At 37.4% G+C, this 17,958-nt stretch overlaps 1 protein-coding gene across 1 annotated transcript in view; it reads right to left on the bottom strand.

Annotated features, from left to right (window-relative positions):
• LOC131428108 (zinc finger protein 395) overlaps positions 1-17,958 on the bottom strand; it is a 262,424-nt gene that overhangs the window by 141,952 nt on the left and 102,514 nt on the right. The window contains exon 2 of the mRNA XM_058591776.1: positions 2,687-2,865. Within this exon, the coding sequence (XP_058447759.1) occupies positions 2,687-2,865 (179 nt within the window). The remainder of the gene's footprint in view (positions 1-2,686; positions 2,866-17,958) is intronic.

Here is a 17,958-nt window from a genome sequence, read left to right as displayed (position 1 = left end):
TTGTCCTTGTCCTTGTCCAGAAATCTTGAAAAGCTTGCCCAAATATCTCAAAAAGTTTGTCAAAATAGTTTGAAAAACTGGTCCAAACAGCTTGAAAAGCTTGTCCAAAGAGCTTCAGAAGCTTATCCGAATAGCTTGAAAAGCTTGCCAAAAAACGCTAGGAAAGCTTTCCCAAATAACTTAAAAAGTTTGTCCAAATAGTTTTAAAAGCTTGTCCGAAGAACTTGAACATTTTTTTCAAAAAACTTGTAAAACTTGTCCAAATAGTTAAAAATTGTCTAATAGGCTTGTTCAAATAGCTTGTCCAAAATGCTCGAAAAGCTTACAAAAAACAAAAACCTGAAAAACGTTCCAAAAGAGCTTTAAAAGCTTGCCCAAATAGCTTAAAAATTTTATCGAAATAGTTTGAAAACTTGTCCTGAAAGCTTGTTCATAAAACTTGAAAAGCTTACCCAAACAGGTTGAAAAGTTAGTCCAAATACTTTGAAAAGCTTGTGCGAATTTGATTCAAAATGCTTGTAAAACTTGTGCAAATAGTTCGAAAAGCTTACCAAAACAGCTTGAAAATTTTGTAAAAAAGGTTGGAAAAGTTTCTCCTGAAAGCTTGGAAAACTTGTCCATAAAACTGGAAAAGCTTGCCCAAACAGCTTAAAAAGTTTGTCCAAATAGCTTAAAATGTTTTTCCAAATACTTTGAAAAGCTTGTCCTAAGTTTATTAAATAAAAAGCTTGTAAAACTTGTCCAAATAGCTTTAAAACTAGTTTGAAGTGCTTGAAAAGTTCGTCCAACTAGCTTGAAAAGCTTGTCAATAGAACTTGGAAATAATGTTCAAACACTTTGGAAAGCTTGTCCAAATAATTTGAAAAGCTTGTCCAAATAATTTGAAAAGCTAACCCAAATAGTTTGAAAAGCTTACCCAAATAGTTTAACAAGTTTGTCTAGTTTGAAAAGCTTGTCGAATAAGTTTGTTCAAATAGCTTGTCCAAAAAGCATGAAAAGCTTGCCAAATGAACCTGAAAAACGTTTCAAAAGAGCTTGAAAAGCTTGTCCAAACAGCTTAAAAAGTTTATCCAAATAGCTTAAAAAGTTCGTTCAACTAGCTTGAAAAGCTAGTAATCAATTTAGTTTTCAAATTTCGAAGGATTAGTATTCAGGAGTAGATTAATTCACCATTTTTCGAATAACTTTTTCCGTCGAATATTAAATTGCTGAATCAATAGACCAAAACTTTTACTCGAAAGTGTTTTTACTGGTTTTCATAGGGGATTTAGGGCGAGATGGCCGTAGGCCACGTGCGTCGAGAGTTTTCTGGCACAAACCGTTTCTGTCTAGGTTTACTCGTTTTGCCTGGTTTACCCAATGCCAAATTTAAAAGTTTAGTTGAATTCTTATTTGTTCCCTTGTTGAGTATTGAAAAAAGTTATACTAACATTCACTTTACGTCTTAAAGATTTGTTTTGCGTATTTGCACATTAACTGATGTCAAAACGTTTGTTTGAAGCCAGTTTCGAACCTAGTTTCATTTTCATAGAACTGAAATTCGAATTCAGTTTCGAATCTGGTTCTAAAATTGGGTTTGCTCAAACCCCCGTTGCTAAGTGCGAACCCAACTCAGTTCCGTGAAAATTGTTTGTTTTATGAAACTACTCTGGGTCAGTTTCAGTTTTCTCAAGCGGCAATAACAAATCTATTGAAAATACGATACGATGTAATTCATAAAGACCTAATTTATAAAATGACGGAAAATTATATACGTAATGACTTAATGTTAGATGAGCTTCAATTTTACTGGTTTCGACTGTAACTTGCGTTCTGCTAGCAGGTTCGACTGTAAGAATTTAAATGCACCTTTTACTAGCCAAGCAGATGCATGCTTCTGTGGCTCAGTCGATTAACAGACGTACTTGCGATCCAATGATTCTCGGTTCAAGTCGCGGCGGTTGCTATTAGTATTCTTTTTTTTATTTCAATGAATTTCATGTCGTGGAGTTTTAGACACAATATTAAATGTTCTTCGATGTAAATTTGCGCGAACTGCGACGCTCCTATTATGTGCATCTAATAAGATGTGAAATCTCAGGGGTTTTTTTAGGTTGTGTAGGTTTACTCGTTTTGTCGGATTGAAAATGTAGATTTTAAAGCTCATATTGAAAATGTCTCAACAATGGACCTCTGTTTGCCGGATTTTTTGAACGAAAAACAAAAATGTTGCCCGGTTCAATTTTTCGAAATTGGCAAACGAAATTCCCGAATCCCGTTTGATGATTTATTGGACATTAATAGGACCAACGGTTCAACGTATTGGACGTTTTTTCTTAGAGGGTATTTTCGAACGAAAACGACCGAAGCAAAATGGAATGCAAACCTGAGTAGGCTAACATTTCCACGTGGACATGTCAATGTTTACATTCAATTAGCTTTTAGATTGAAACTTTCCGAGCACAAGTGGCTGTGGTTTTCGAATGTCATTTTTTTTTCAATCAGCAAATCCAAGCCCGAGTTTCGAGTCTGACTACTTTCAAATCCGTTTTGTTTTGTGTCGTGGAACTGAAAATTGAGAGTTTGATGCCGATCATACTACGGAACCCGATTCGGTTCTTTCGAAATGAATCATACCAAGATAGGTTTGATTTTTGTTTATGGAACATTCCTGCAATTTCCAGAAAAAAAGTCGTGCTCCACTTACCCATTTTGTTGCGTGAGTGAGAATGGCACATCGATGCTGTGTGATTGTCGTCGGCGATCGCCGGCCATGTCGGCCAGCCGGGCAAAATCCGTGTCCTTTTCCTGATCGGCGAGCCGCGGCGAACGGCGGGATTCCAGCAGCCGTACCTCCTCCAACCGTTTGGTCAGTTCGATCGGGGCCTGGAAAGAAGAGAGAACAAAAAACAAATGAAAATCTAGGTCTAGGTTCAGCTCCGCTGGATGATGTTTGGATCGAATCGGATTCGGATTTGTTTACCAATGAGTGGCGGCGGGATGAATCATGCCTGATGCCGGCCGGTAACGTCACGCGCGGGTTCGGAAATGACGGGCGACAATGACAGAGGCAGAGGCGGGCAACGGCCAGAAATAGCTTTTCGGTCAATTGCTGAAGATGCAGCATTAGCAGAGATGCGGGGGCAGTCGATTTAGTAGTGGTAGTAGTAGCAGTTGTATTTCGCAGATGATGGCCCAATGACATAAAACTGCATTCGGTGCTTTTTGGGTGTGGTGTGGTGTGCGGGTCGTCGCGAAAGACGCAAGTAAGAAGTGTGAAAATAAAACACTCGAACGTCGGTATAAATAGGACGTCCGAGGGAATGTGATGTAATTTATTTTTTTTCCTTTACACCGCAATGGGGATTGCATTTTTGCTTGTTTTTTTGTTTGTTTCGTGGTTGGTAACACTGACGGCTGCTGAAACGATCCGAGCAGTCTGTTTGCCCGCTGGCTATATTTGGCGAAAAGGTGCAGTGGCAGGCAAATAATGCAGATGCCGGTTGGTAATTGTTTTTGAAAATATTTTCGCTGAAACTGTTCCATTCCTTGGCCATCCGACCGACCGACCGACCGTCCGGGTAAGCTCGCGTGTAGTTCCGATAAGCCAATTAGGACGGTCGGACATTGTGCAACGCGATTTGACGGACGGCGAAGGCGGTAAAAACTCACAACTTAACTACAGTGTTGATAAAAGTCTCCTCGGAATCAAATTAAAACTGAACTGAACTGAACTGACGATTTTAATTACCCGAATGAAGGTTCATCCAATCACCTCAATCGGAACAGCAATTACAGCGAGCCAACCGCGAGTCACACGCACCTTGAACCGCCAGCCAGCCAGCCAGCCAGTTGCGATCGCACAAGTTGGCCTTTTAATTAAACGACGGTTGAATTCTGTCACTGAGTTTCCATCAGCCCTCCGATCGGTGCCAAGCGCGATGCAATCGAAACCCATAATGAGAAATATAAGTCGTAACCCTCTAACACCATAATCAGCCAGTGATCACTGTCGTCCGTTTGATGCCAAGGAGCAGAACGAGGAGCATGAGGAGGAGGAGGAAAAATGTTCATTTTGTCAGAGTCCCTGCACAGATCGGTTCTCATAAAAGGGTGTAAATGATCGGGCTTTGTCCAAATAGGGCTGCGCAAAGTGCACTGGTAGGAAAGACCGCCCCAGAATGAGTCTTAAAAATATGACAGCTGCGAGCTGGAAGTTCTAGTTCTAATGGAAGAACGATCTCATGTTCGGCCCTTGGTTTTCTTTGTATGCTGCAGCACAACTGGTCGGCCTCGGTTCTCTCAACGTTGGAGGTTAATTAGCAGTGATTAATTAAGTTAACGTTTTGACGAACGCGCGGGTTTTACCCGTCCTCTTTTGTTTTTTTTTCTTTCGTGGAAATACATCCCGGGTTGGTTTGATCTTTTGTCTTCGGTTAAATGGACAGCTGTCAACGCCGCCAGCCAATCGCAGTAAGCAGCGTTAGTGAGGTGAAGAAAGGAAATTGTTGATGATTCAATTAGTTTCGGGAAAACCAGTTCGGGGTGAAGGAATCCTTCAAACACCGATGGAAAATGTTTTCGGAAGGCAAAATGATGTTTCAGCTGACTTTCTTGCCGAAAAAAATTTCTATTGGTAACCTTTGGTGCTTTTGATCGTAAAAACTGCTAGGCACTTAAAAGTCGTAGACGAAAACACGAAAAACAATACTATTAATTAGTTTTTCTAAGGGTTATTTGAGTAAAACTAAGAATCTTTCAAAATTGATTACGAAACTCCCGAACAAACCAAGCTACGTAATCGCCGATCTGTACCCCTTCAAATTGAAACTTTCAACTACCAACAATCAGCTTATCGCCGTCGTCATCATCATCATCATCACGGCATCAAGATCATGCCCAGACCCAGACAAAGGCCACAAAGCGCTGCTGCTGATGTTGATCGCACATCGGAGATTTAAGTATAAGAGAAATGCAGCCACACAAAAATCGACTGCCTTGCGGGGTCTGCCGCAGTCAGTTTAGTTTTGAAACCGACGTGTCCGATTTACACATCTGTTGCGCAGGTTGGGGGGATGCCAATTATAACAATTATTGTAAGTGTTGTACTCGAACGGTGTTGGAACGGTTACTTTTTCTCCAGCCGACAGCCGCCTTCCCCCTCGGCTTTTGGGTTTGTCGACGGCTTTGAATGAGATTAGTCAAACCAGGCCGCGGAGGCGACGTTGAAAGTCGTCGTATTTCTTTGATTTGAATAAAAGTTTCGGTGCAATATTTTGTGAACGTTGTGCTACGTATCAGACCTCTTCAAAATATGGTTTGTCCCTTATTTTTATAAAAACATAAAAACGGCTCATAAAACATAAAAAAGACATAAAACAAAAAAATAGAACAGTTCTAATGTCTCTTGAAGAAGACTACAATCAACAGTCGAAACGTTGCGAAGCAGATCGTATCGTTGAAAACCAGTACAAATATCATATCCAGAAACAGCGAAGAATTGCATCCCGGAAAACCAAAAATCTTCTAATGTTCCTTGAAGAAGACTATAATAAATTACCGAAACGTTGAAAATCAGTAGAAAAATCAGATCTAGAAACAGCTGACAATTGCATCCTGGAAATCAAAAATCTTCGATAAATACTGAACTAGTATTTTTTTCATTTCGATTGAAATTTTGATAGAATATTTTGTGAAGGTTTCACAAACCAGTGAATAAACTGTCTAACCTATGGTTCACCACTTATAAGACAGTTTATAAAATTGATGACGGATTATCAAAATAGAGATTGTTTCATAATTTTACAAATCAAGAAAACAGTTCATAAAACATTAAACATCAGAAAACGAAAAAAATACAGTCAAAATATTCCCTGAGAAAGACTACAATCAACAGTCGAAACTTTGTGAAGCAGATCATATCGTTGAAAATCAGTAGAAAAATCAGATCCAGAAACAGCGAAGAATTGCAAACCGAAAACCAAAAATCTTTGATAAATACTAAACTAGTGTTTCTCGATTGAAATTTTGATGGAATATTTTGTGAAAGTTTTACAAACCAGTAAAAAAAAAAAAGAAACCGACAACTGTACAATGACAGACGATGGCAGTTTGTCAAAATAGATTTTTTTCGTAAATTATTGAAAAACAAATTCAAACTCAGCAGAGAGCTACAATTCCAATGCAATTCATCGATTATTTATCAATCGAAGAATTGAATGCGAATTGAACTATTGCTTCTGTTCAATTGAATCTCCAGTTTTAGATGCATTTGCTTGTCTTCGGTAATTAATTATTGTAAATATTAGAATTAAAAGTTTTGCAGTATTTGCATTTATTGCTATTCTAGTAATTCTAGTAATTCTAGTAATTCTAGTAATTCTAGTAATTCTAGTAATTCTAGTAATTCTAGTAATTCTAGTAATTCTAGTAATTCTAGTAATTCTAGTAATTCTAGTAATTCTAGTAATTCTAGTAATTCTAGTAATTCTAGTAATTCTAGTAATTCTAGTAATTCTAGTAATTCTAGTAATTCTAGTAATTCTAGTAATTCTAGTAATTCTAGTAATTCTAGTAATTCTAGTAATTCTATTAATTCTAGTAATTCTAGTAATTCTACTAATTCTAGTAATTCTAGTAATTCTAGTAATTCTAGTAATTCTAGTAATTCGAGTAATTCTAGTAATTCTAGTAATTCTAGTAATTTTAGTAATTCTAGTAATTCTTGTAATTCTTGTAATTCTAGTAATTTTAGTAATTCTAGTAATTCTAGTAATTCTAGTAATTCTGGTAATTCTAGTAATTCTAGTAATTCTAGTAATTCTAGTAATTCTTGTGAATCTTGCCATTCTCGCAGTTCTTACAATTCTCACAATTCTCACCAATTCTTGCAATTTTCTTTCAATGTTTTTTCAATTTTCATCCAATTTTTTATCATTTTCTTGCAATTTTCTTGCGATTTTCTTGCGATTTTCTTGCGATTTTCTTGCGATTTTCTTGCGATTTTCGTGCAATTTTCTTGTATTTACCTTGCATTTTCTGCGTTTTTTACAATTCATGCAATTTTCTAGGAAATCTTGCATTTTTTTGGAAATTCTAGCAATTTTCTTGCAATTCTTACAATTTTCTGGCAGTTTTCTCACAATTTTCTTGAAATTTTCTTGCAATTTACAGCCAATTTTGGCATTTTTTATGCAGTTGTTGTAGTTTTCTCGTAATTCTTGAATTTTTTTTGTATTTTGTTGCAATTCTTGCATTGTTCATGCCATTTTCGTGCTATTTTCTTCTAGTTTTCTTGTAATTGTCTTGAAATTGTCTCTTAATTTTCTTGCATTTTCTTTTAAATTTTTTCCATTTTTCCTGCGCTTGGTTTGAAATTTTTTAAAGTTTTCTTGCAATTCTTGCGATTTTTCTGCTAATGTTTTGGCAATTCTTGCGATTTTCTTGCAATTATTGCAAGTCTTGCAAATTCTTGCGATTTGCTCGCAATTTTGTTTCAATTCTCGCAATTTTCTTGCAATAATCACAATTTTCTTGCATATCTTGCAATTTTTTCAATTTTCTTGAAATTTTTCTGTAATTTTCTTGAATTTTCTATACAGTTTTCTTCAAATTCTTGTAATTTTTTTTGTAATTCTTGCATTTTTTGCAATTCTTTAATTTCTCCCATTTTCACATCATTTTTTTTGCAATTTTCTTGCAATTTTTGCAAGTTTCTTGAAATTCCTGTATTTTTTTTTGTAATTCTTGATGTTTTTTTGCGATTTTCTTGCATTTCTTACAATTTTTTTCCATTGCAACTTTCTTGAATTTTTTGCAATCTTTTAAATTTTCTTGATATTTTTGTTTCTTTTTTTGCTGTTTGGCTGCAATTCTCGCAATTTTATTTCAATTTTTGATATTTTGTTGCAATTCTTGAATTTTTTTTTTGCAATTTTCATGCAGTTTTCAACGATATATTGTCTTCAAATTTTCGCTCAATTTATTTTTGCAATTCATTCAATTTTCCTCCAATTGTCTGGCAATTTTTGTACAATTTTCTTGCCATTTCCTTGCAATTTTAATGCAAGTTTTCTTGCACTTTCCATGCAATTTTTATGCAATTTTCTGCAGTTTTTTTTAAATACTTGTGATTTTCTTGTAGTTCTTGCAATTTTCGTGCAGTTCTTTAAATGCTTGCAATTTTTTTTGCAATTTTCTAGCAAATTTCGTGCAATTTTCATGTAATGTTTATGAAATTTTTTTGTAATTCATGCATTTTTTTGCTATTGCAATTTCTTTGAAGTCGTTGTGATTTTATTTTTTATTTTTTGCAGTTTGTTGCAAGTTTTTTCAATATCTTGCGGATTCTTTCATTTTTTTTTGCATTTCTTGCAATTCTCGTATATTTCTTACAATTCTTGCAATTTTATTGCAATTCCTATAATTTTATTGCAATTCTTGCTATGTCTTGCAATTTTCTTGCGATTTTTTTGCAATTTTTATTGTAACTCTTATGAAATTCTTTCAGTTTTCTTGCAACTCTTGTAATTTTCTTGCAGTTTTTGAAATTCATGCAATTCTTTTGCCAATTTTTGTAATTTTGCCAATTCGAATTTCGTGCAATTTTCATGTAATTTTTATGAAATAATCTAGTAATTCATGCATTTTTTTTGCTATTGCAATTTCTTTGAAATCGTTGCCATTTTTTTTTGCAATCTTTTCAATTTTTCTTGCAATCGTCTTGCGATTTTTTTGCATTTTTTGCAGTTTGCTTGCAAATTTTTTCAACTTCTTGCGGATTCTTTCAATTTTCTTGCATTTCTTACAATTATCGGATGTTTCTTACAATTCTTGCAATTTTTTAATAATTTTATTGCAATTCTTGCTATGTCTTGCAATTTTCTTGCGATTTTCTTTGCAATTTTTATTGCAACTCTTATGAAATTCTTTCAGTTTTCTCGAAACTCTTGCAATTTTCTTGCAGTTTTTTGAAATTCTCGCAATTCTTTTGCAAATTTTTGTAATTTTGCCAATTCAAATTTCGTGCAATTTTCATGTAATTTTTATGAAATTTTCTTGTAATTCATGCATTTTTTTGCTATTTCAATATCTTTGAAATCGTTGCAATTTTTTTGCAATCTTTTAAATTTTCTTGTAATTGTCATGCGATTTTTTAATTTTTTTGCAGTTTGCTTGCAAGTTTTTTTCAACTTCTTGCGGATTCTTTCAATTTTTTTGCCCTTCGTGCAATTCTCGAATATGTCTTATAATTCTTGCAATTTTATTGCAATTCCTACAATTTTGTTTTGCAATTCTTGCTATGTCTTGCAATTTTCTTGCGATTTTTTTTTGCAATTTTTATTGCAACTTTTATGAAATTCTTTCAATTTTCTTGCAACTCTTGTAATTTTCTTGCAGTTTTTGAAATTCATGCAATTCTTTTGCCAATTTTTGTAATTTTGCCAATTCAAATTTCGTGCAATTTTCATGTAATTTTTATGAAATAATCTAGTAATTCATGCATTTTTTTTGCTATTGCAATTTCTTTGAAATCGTTGCCATTTTTTTTTGCAATCTTTTCAATTTTTCTTGCAATCGTCTTGCGATTTTTTTGCAGTTTGCTTGCAAATTTTTTCAACTTCTTGCGGATTCTTTCAATTTTCTTGCATTTCTTACAATTATCGGATATTTCTTACAATTCTTGCAATTTTTTAATAATTTTATTGCAATTCTTGCTATGTCTTGCAATTTTCTTGCGATTTTCTTTGCAATTTTTATTGCAACTCTTATGAAATTCTTTCAGTTTTCCCGAAACTCTTGCAATTTTCTTGCAGTTTTTTGAAATTCTCGCAATTCTTTTGCAAATTTTTGTAATTTTGCCAATTCAAATTTCGTGCAATTTTCATGTAATTTTTATGAAATTTTCTTGTAATTCATGCATTTTTTTGCTATTTCAATATCCTTGAAATCGTTGCAATTTTTTTGCAATCTTTTAAATTTTCTTGTAATTGTCATGCGATTTTTTAATTTTTTTGCAGTTTGCTTGCAAGTTTTTTGTCGTGAATACGACTTACTTTACTATGGGGCGCCTTTTCAAAATTTACCCTCTGAGAGAGTGATAAGTTTTTGATCGTGAATATCTCCTGTTATATCTAACGAATCAACATAATTCTTGCTACATGCCATCGGAAATATGATCACAATTTTATGCTAAAACTTTCAGTTGTGTGACATATTCTTAATTTCAACTTCTTGCGGATTCTTTCAATTTTTTTGCCCTTCGTGCAATTCTCGAATATGTCTTATAATTCTTGCAATTTTATTGCAATTCCTACAATTTTGTTTTGCAATTCTTGCTATGTCTTGCAATTTTCTTGCGATTTTTTTTTGCAATTTTTATTGCAACTTTTATGAAATTCTTTCAGTTTTCTTGCAACTCTTGTAATTTTCTTGCAGTTTTTGAAATTCATGCAATTCTCGCCAATTCATGCAATTCTTTTGCCAATTCTTGAAATTTTGCCAATTCTTATCAATTCTTGTAAATTCTTGCAATTCTTATTGTTATTTGCGGAATAGTGTCAATGAAATAAACTATTTAAATGTTAAAAGCTGTGATCAAACTTGAACGTGTTTTTTTTCCTTTTTTTCGATTGCAGTATTTATAGTTTAGTTAATTGAAGCATTTTTCTATGTTTAGAACAATGCTAATGATTGTAGTTGCTTACATTTAGCAAACATCAGATTTATCTAGAAGATTTAGTTAAGCATGTCAATGACATGTACCAGTTTTTACCCTTTTTCACACGCCTAGAAAGTTATTTTAATTTCGCTCCGGCGATTGTTTTGTAGCACACACACGCACACCTCGGGCGAGTGATATTTCAACCGGGCGACAAAAATAATGCAAATGTTAATTTGCACAAATTGTTGCAAATTCCGCAGGCTTCCAATGCCGTGCACCGTGAGTCGCATCACGCAGCAAAACGAAAAAAGAAAAACCTGTAACTGGGTCAGCATCAGCCGCCACATTCATTCAGTTGCATCGCAGGCAGCCATGAAATAGTATTGCACCGTGCCGTTACAAGAAAAGAAGAAAAACTCATTCATATTCTTCTTTCCGATTGGGACGGCGAAGATCTCATAATGTGCGCCTCCTGAACAGTGAAAATTGCAAAACAAATTAATTAATTGCCGACTTTTTGCCCTCGCTCCGACTGTCTTTGCCGGGCCAGCACATGCCGGATTTTGACAGCTTCGGTGGCCAAACAAACGCCTGCTTGAATTATTGCGCGGGGTGAGACAAAATCGCGGAACCTTGAAATTGCACATTCGCGCGAAACAGAGAAAAGGGCAATAATAATTGGCACCCAACAACAAAGTGCAGGCAGTGGTGGTACAAGGAAATTGCCATTTACGGGAATACGTCATTGCTTGACTTGTCTTTTAGGCTTTTGACAATTCGGTTTGATTGTTGAAAAAATGCTTGGCGCCGGCTTGCGTCATTAAGACAACAGAAATGTCGAAAACCGGTCATCAAACGGGAGACTGCAGCAGCAGCAGCCGCAGCAACGATGGATATCCGGCTGCGAGCGGATTGAGGTTATGTCGCAATTTAAGCCGATCTGCCACACACACACACACTCCGCAAGTGTACCGCAACCGCTCCCGGTTTCGTCGTCGAGCAACAACAACAACAACAAAACGGGGCTGGAGTTTCCTCTCACTTTTTATTTTTTTTTCGGTCCACGTTCGCGGTTGCAGTGCGCAATGCGGCCATCGAAGTAGGTCAACTGCGCGCATAAATTAGCGCGAGCGCGAGTGTGCACCGCACCACCGTTCACCATTGCCGGTGCCCGATAGAGAAGGGTCATACACAAATTCGAATAACCGGGCCAGGACTCACTCCGGCAAAGCCGCGAACCCGCGGCGGTTGGCAAACAAGTTATTATAGTATTGACTGATTAAGATTTATGATTTTCAATTTTTGCCTGGGAATCGACTGGTTAGGACTGCAGGTTTAAGGTGGATTTTCGTAACATGATTAGTGAGTATTAGCGAGCGATAGAGCAGCGGCGATTTGTTTTTTTCTTTTTTTCAATTTTTCGAAAGTTGTTACGAACTGATTGGGCTCGTACTTGGCTTGCGCTGCCAAGTAACACCCCGCCCGGGTGTTAGACGGTGCGCAACGGTCGCGTAATTCCCGCTGCTTGAAGGCTACCGGCGGCGGCGGCGGCATCGGCGGCGAAGCGGCAATCGCACCGATCGCGCAACTTGTTCGGCAATATACGTGTACTTGTGTGTGCGCGATGAATTTTCCACGGTTTTTGCATAACCTCCATAGACATGTTTGCGGCGATCCGTGGTTTGATTACGAAAAAAAAAAGTTGGAAGGCTGCTGCCCTTCACTGCCGCCCTCTCCCGGCTCAGCAACTCAGCAGCTGCGGTAGGAATTTCGTCGACTGAGTAGTGGGCGGCGGAACAGGTTTCTGCCAGGGCCGATGTTGCCAGCGGCGGCTCCGAGAGTGGCCGGCCGATAGACATAATTTGAAACGTGGCTATCGTGGTTCGTGGTTTGTAGGCCATGGCAAAAAAGTAAAAGTAAGAGTGGTACCTAGTTGATTTTTGACTGGTTGTCGAGGCTATAGCCACTTTTGATAGACCAATCCATGATGAAGTCAGTTTTTTGTTTGCGAAGCTACGTTGCGACTTTTCCAATCGAAAACCATGTCCAATGATATTCAAGACAAAGTGCAATGATTCACTGCCGTACTCGAATTTCCACTCGCCCATATCCGATTTCTTGCTCATGATTCATCATCTCACCACGGGGCAGCGGAAAATATGTGACTCACATCCCAGTAGTCGGTGTCCGATTCGAACTTTAAACTGACAGTGCAACACAATCGTCCGAGGTAATCGTTCATCGCCTACTGCGATTCATGAGCTACTTTTCCTCGTTTCTTTTTCGAAGAAGTCAAAGTGAAAGAAAAGAAAAGAACGCAAAAAGCTCGGTGTTTCACTGAGTCATAAGCCTACTTACGGGAATTCTACGAAATTAATTCGTGGTTCCACGGGGAAAACTCACAGCGACTTACGGCGAGAATTCCCGAAATACATTGCATTCTTTCCGAAGCAAGCAAAAGACGGCCAAAAATTCACAGTGTAGACAATTTTCTATATCGAGTAAAGATAAGAAAATGAGAACTGAGAACTAGGCAATGGAATTTGAGATTTTAGAATTAGAAATTAAAAACCGAAGATTGAGCTTGAGCTTTCTGGAGAGCTAGGAAACAGAGAGTGGCTTGCACGATTGAGTTTCAAACAATCTTTTTCAACAATAAATTATTGTCCAGTGAATGTTAGCCTGACTTTTTGGATGAAGTTTCAGTTCTGATCAATTCAATTCAGTCAAAATTTGATGGAAAATTGCTTACATTTTATGAATGTAGATTTTCATTCCCTATCAAAAAAGTTAGCAACACTGCTTCAGTGCATTTGTATTAGATTGCGCTACACAAAATAAACAAAACTAAATATTTTCTGTTACAAAAGCAGTTTGCCGGAAAAATAAATAATTTTACGACAACATGCCATTTCCATTGCCTTTCGCATGTTAATTTATAGGTTCCTATTTAACGGGTTTACTTATAGAAGCTACGGGAATCTTTATATCGCAATAATTTCTGCAAGAGGAAATCCATATAGGAATGTTTGTTGCTAATCAAATGTGTCAGTGGAAGTAAGCTAAAACTGAAATAATTTTTCTCGAGCAGTTTTAAGGAAAACGGAAGAGTTTTAGACTAAGATTTGCCAAAATTAAAATCCTGATTAAAATCAGGAAAAAAAAGCGCCGGAATTTGTGTTTACGCACACATTGTTGACATAAAAGACTGTTCCAGAAAGTATGGACGCAACCAAAAACCGCTTCCATTTCGCAATGGTTCAAAATCTGTCAATTTTTGTGGCTGCGTCCTGTTGTTTACACTCTTCTCTAACCACTTGTGCAGTTGTTTATTCGTTTTCATTAGTTTGTTTCGAAATGCGTGGACTTTCAGCAGAACAACGTCGAAAAATCGTGTACAAATGGTGCACAGAACGCGGACTGTCACTGAGAAAGATAGCGAAAATGGAAGGAGTAAGTGAAAAAGCCGTGCGAAATGCAATTCCGGAAGTTCGGTGAGGATAACACCTTTGAGGATAAACCGAAAACGGGTCGAAAAAAAGGTCCTGCTAACCCTCAGTTGGATAAACGTATACTGAAGGCGTTCGAGCAAAAGAAGGAGGTTTCAGTTCGGGAAGTGGCCAAAAAAGTGGGCTCTTCGAAGTCAAATGTTCTTCGTGCTAAAGAACGTTTGAATCTCCGAACCTATAAGAAGCAGAAACAACCAAAACGTAGTCCGAAACAAGAAGCATCGATCAGGCCGAGGGTTCGAAAGCTGTACAATACGATTATTGCTGGAAATCTGAACTGCATAATCATGGACGACGAAACCTATGTAAAATTCGATTACAAATCCTTGCCGGGACCACAATATTATACGGTGCGAGAAGGGCAAGTGTTAAACCAGTTCGAGACATCGATTGAAGTCGAAAAATTGGGTAAGAAAGTTATGGTCTGGCAAGCAATTTGTAGCTGCGGTAAGATTTCGAAACCGATTTTTTCACCACTGCTTCAATGAACAGCGAAATATACATCAAGGAATGTTTACAAAAACGACTTCAACCCATGATTCGAAGCCACAAGGATCCTGTTGTCTTCTGGCCAGATCTTGCTTCTTGCCACTACTCGAAACCAACGGTAGAATGGTATACTACCAAAAATGTCACTTTCGTCCCAAAAGACATGAATCCACCAAATTGCCCACAATTTCGACCAATTGAGGAATTTTGGGCATTAACGAAGGCACGTCTTAGGAAACATGTCGCGGCAGCCGAAACCATTCAACAGTTCGAAAAAGATTGGAAAAAAGTGTCAAAACTTGTGGCCAAGAAGTCTGTACGGAATTTAATGAGGAACGTTCGCAAGAAGGTGCACCAGCTAGTCTACAATGGCTAAGTAGCAAATGCTAAGAATAATATTTTGTTGCTGAAGTCTAATATTATCAGTATATCGAATAAAATTTAAATATCTAACACTTGTGAATTATTTACAGCGAAATCAAAGTGCGTCCATACTTTCTGGGACAGTCTTTACTCATACGCTTGCAAAGAGTCTTGCCCCTTAAGGTCTGAGGCCAGTGTGTTTTAGGGCGTTTTAGAGGACTATTTTCACGCTTCGAATCAGATTTTCTCAGAAACGGTGACGAATATAAAAAAAAACCCAACTGACAATCTCTTAGAAAATTAGATTAGAAATTCAGAATGATTCATTGAAATTAGTGGTCGGGAAAGTTTTTTTTCTGAAGGAAAAATTTCACAGCTGAAAACGCTCACCTTTCAACTTGTTCATTGAATATCGCGCCCTCAAAAGCATGGATCAAAAATCTATCCTGACATTGTTTAGATAATTTATTTAAATGCGATTCGTACCTAAAAACATAGGTGTTGTCGCGATAAAAATGAAGTGAATGTTATTTTTGTGAAGGTAAGTCGATGTCTATGCACGCGCCATTTGTTCTGCTCCAGTTTTCTGGAAACGTAACGAAAACTGTTAGAGAAATAAAACAGGCGCAGCAAGGCTGCCAAACAAGCGGTAGCTTTATTGGATGGAGACACATTTTATGCTTATATATGTCAATGCCATTCGACCGGGATTGATGTAGTCAAACTTGTAACAGAAAATATCGAAACTTTTCTGGCCACCCGGCCCATCGAGAGTCATTTTGCACATATGCGAGAGAGCATGGAGAGAAATATAATGAGAGCAGAGCGCACACGTGATCGATTCAAAACTTATACGCGACCTACTGGCCTCAGCCCTTAGGGATTGAGATTTCTGAAATAGGAGCTCAGAACTGTGAGATTCAAAAAGGGAAAAGAAATAAGAACTGAAAGTTGAATATTGAGAAAGGAACATTGAAACTTGCGAATTGTTAATTTAGAGCGGAGGACTGATGAATGAGGATTGAGAACCGTAGATTTAGAATTGAAAACCGAGAACTGACAATTGAGTAAAGAAAAAGAAGATTTGAGATTCGAGGATTTGGAATCGAGAATTGAGAAGCGAGAATAGAGAATCTCGAATTGAAACTTATAAATGAAACTTAGATTTGGGAATCAGGAATCAGGAATCAGAACAAATTGGCTCAAATGGCACGTTCCCCTTGATATTTGGAGATTTGTGCCTTGCCATCAATTTGTTTTTAGCATCATTTTCCCGATATATAAGAGGGAAGGATTGAAAGGAAATGGTAAGGGTTGGACTAGGAGGATGGGAAAAATTAACGACACAAAAACACATAAAAGCAGAAGTAAATTCTGCACCCCTAAGGGATGCTGAACAATCTGCTGAGGATCACATTTAGTGGAAGCAGAAGGAAATTCTGAACCTCTACGAGGTCCCGAACAGTCTGCTGTTAATAAAACCTCCAACCCCCGAGAGGATTTAGAGATCTTACAAAAGCGACACCATTCTGCACTCCCGGAAGAATGCAGAACGACTCGCAGTATGTACGAGCAGAAGTAAATTCGGTACCCCCCAGAGGATGCCAAACAATCTGCCAAACCCTATTTAAGGTTAATACAGAAGGGATTCATTCACTCCAGGAAGAACGATGAACCCTTCTGACTATAGCTCCTTACCACATTGGGTGAGAAACGAGAGAATATCCTTCAATTTTAGCTCCGCATACACAGACTCAACCATGTATGGAGAACCAAAAACCCGGATACGTAGCTGCGTCAATGCGGGACAGTTACATATCAGATGATATGAAGTACCATAATCGCATTCACACAAATCACACGAATAATACTCAGCACGTTGAATAGTAGCCATGTGATAATTGAGTTTGCAATGTCCAGTCAGAGCTCTGACCAGAACACTTCAATGATACTTGGAGAAATGCAGTAGACACTTTGACATTTTCAGATCTAAATCTGGTAGAAATGCTTTGTCTGAGCGCAAGTTTGCAAGCTGCGCCAGTAGCTGGCATGTTTGGATGCAGCCCAAGAACGTATCTTGTGCTTTATCCAACTAGTTGAAAGTGGTAAAGCTGGTTCAGGACCAACGAAATCATTCGTTGCACCAGCTCTAGCCAACTCATCAGCCCATTCATTTCCAGTAATACCAGAATGGCCGGGTACCCATAAGAAGTAAACAGCATTTGAAATGCTGAGGTCTTCAATTTGAGTTCGACATGCGATCACTAGATTCGACCGTGAGTCATTCGAACTGAGTGCTTTTAAGGCTGCCTGACTGTCGGAACAAAAATAAATACGTTTACCACAGATCCTCTGCTGAAGTGCCGATTGTACTCCACACAGAATTGCATAGATTTCTGCTTGGAACACAGTACAGTATCTACCAAGTGAATGAGACTGCTCCAGCCTATTTCACGACAGTAGATACCAGCACCAGCACGACCATTCAACAGAGAACCGTCCGTAAAACAAACTATGTGTTCATCAAGTTGTCGTTCCAGACAACCAGACAATCATTCCTAACGAAGAGGATAGCTCACATTGAATGTTTTAAAAGGAAAACTGCATGTGAGAGTTAGGTCACTAGGAGCGAGTAAATACTCATACCACGTAACCATTTGAGACCACAAGCGAGTGTGACTGGTAGCATAATCTAAAGGGTTACTTTTCCAAAGCCCTGTAACCTTAAGACGGTATGCACAAAATAATGCTTCTTGTTTCAGGAACACATGTAGTGGTTTATTGCGCAGTAGCGCCTCTAGAGCAGCAGTAGGAGTTGTCGTGAATGCTCCTGTCATCGCCATTAGGACCATCCTTTGGAGATGATTTAGCTTTGACTGAACTGTCGCGACTTCTCCTTTCTGCCACCATACAAGACATCCATATGCTAAAATTGGTCTAACGATAGTTGTGTAG

The sequence above is a fragment of the Malaya genurostris genome, chromosome 2 (assembly GCF_030247185.1).
Source record: "Malaya genurostris strain Urasoe2022 chromosome 2, Malgen_1.1, whole genome shotgun sequence".
NCBI classification, from domain to species: domain Eukaryota; kingdom Metazoa; phylum Arthropoda; class Insecta; order Diptera; family Culicidae; genus Malaya; species Malaya genurostris.
This window is presented reverse-complemented; position numbering and strand designations above follow the sequence as displayed.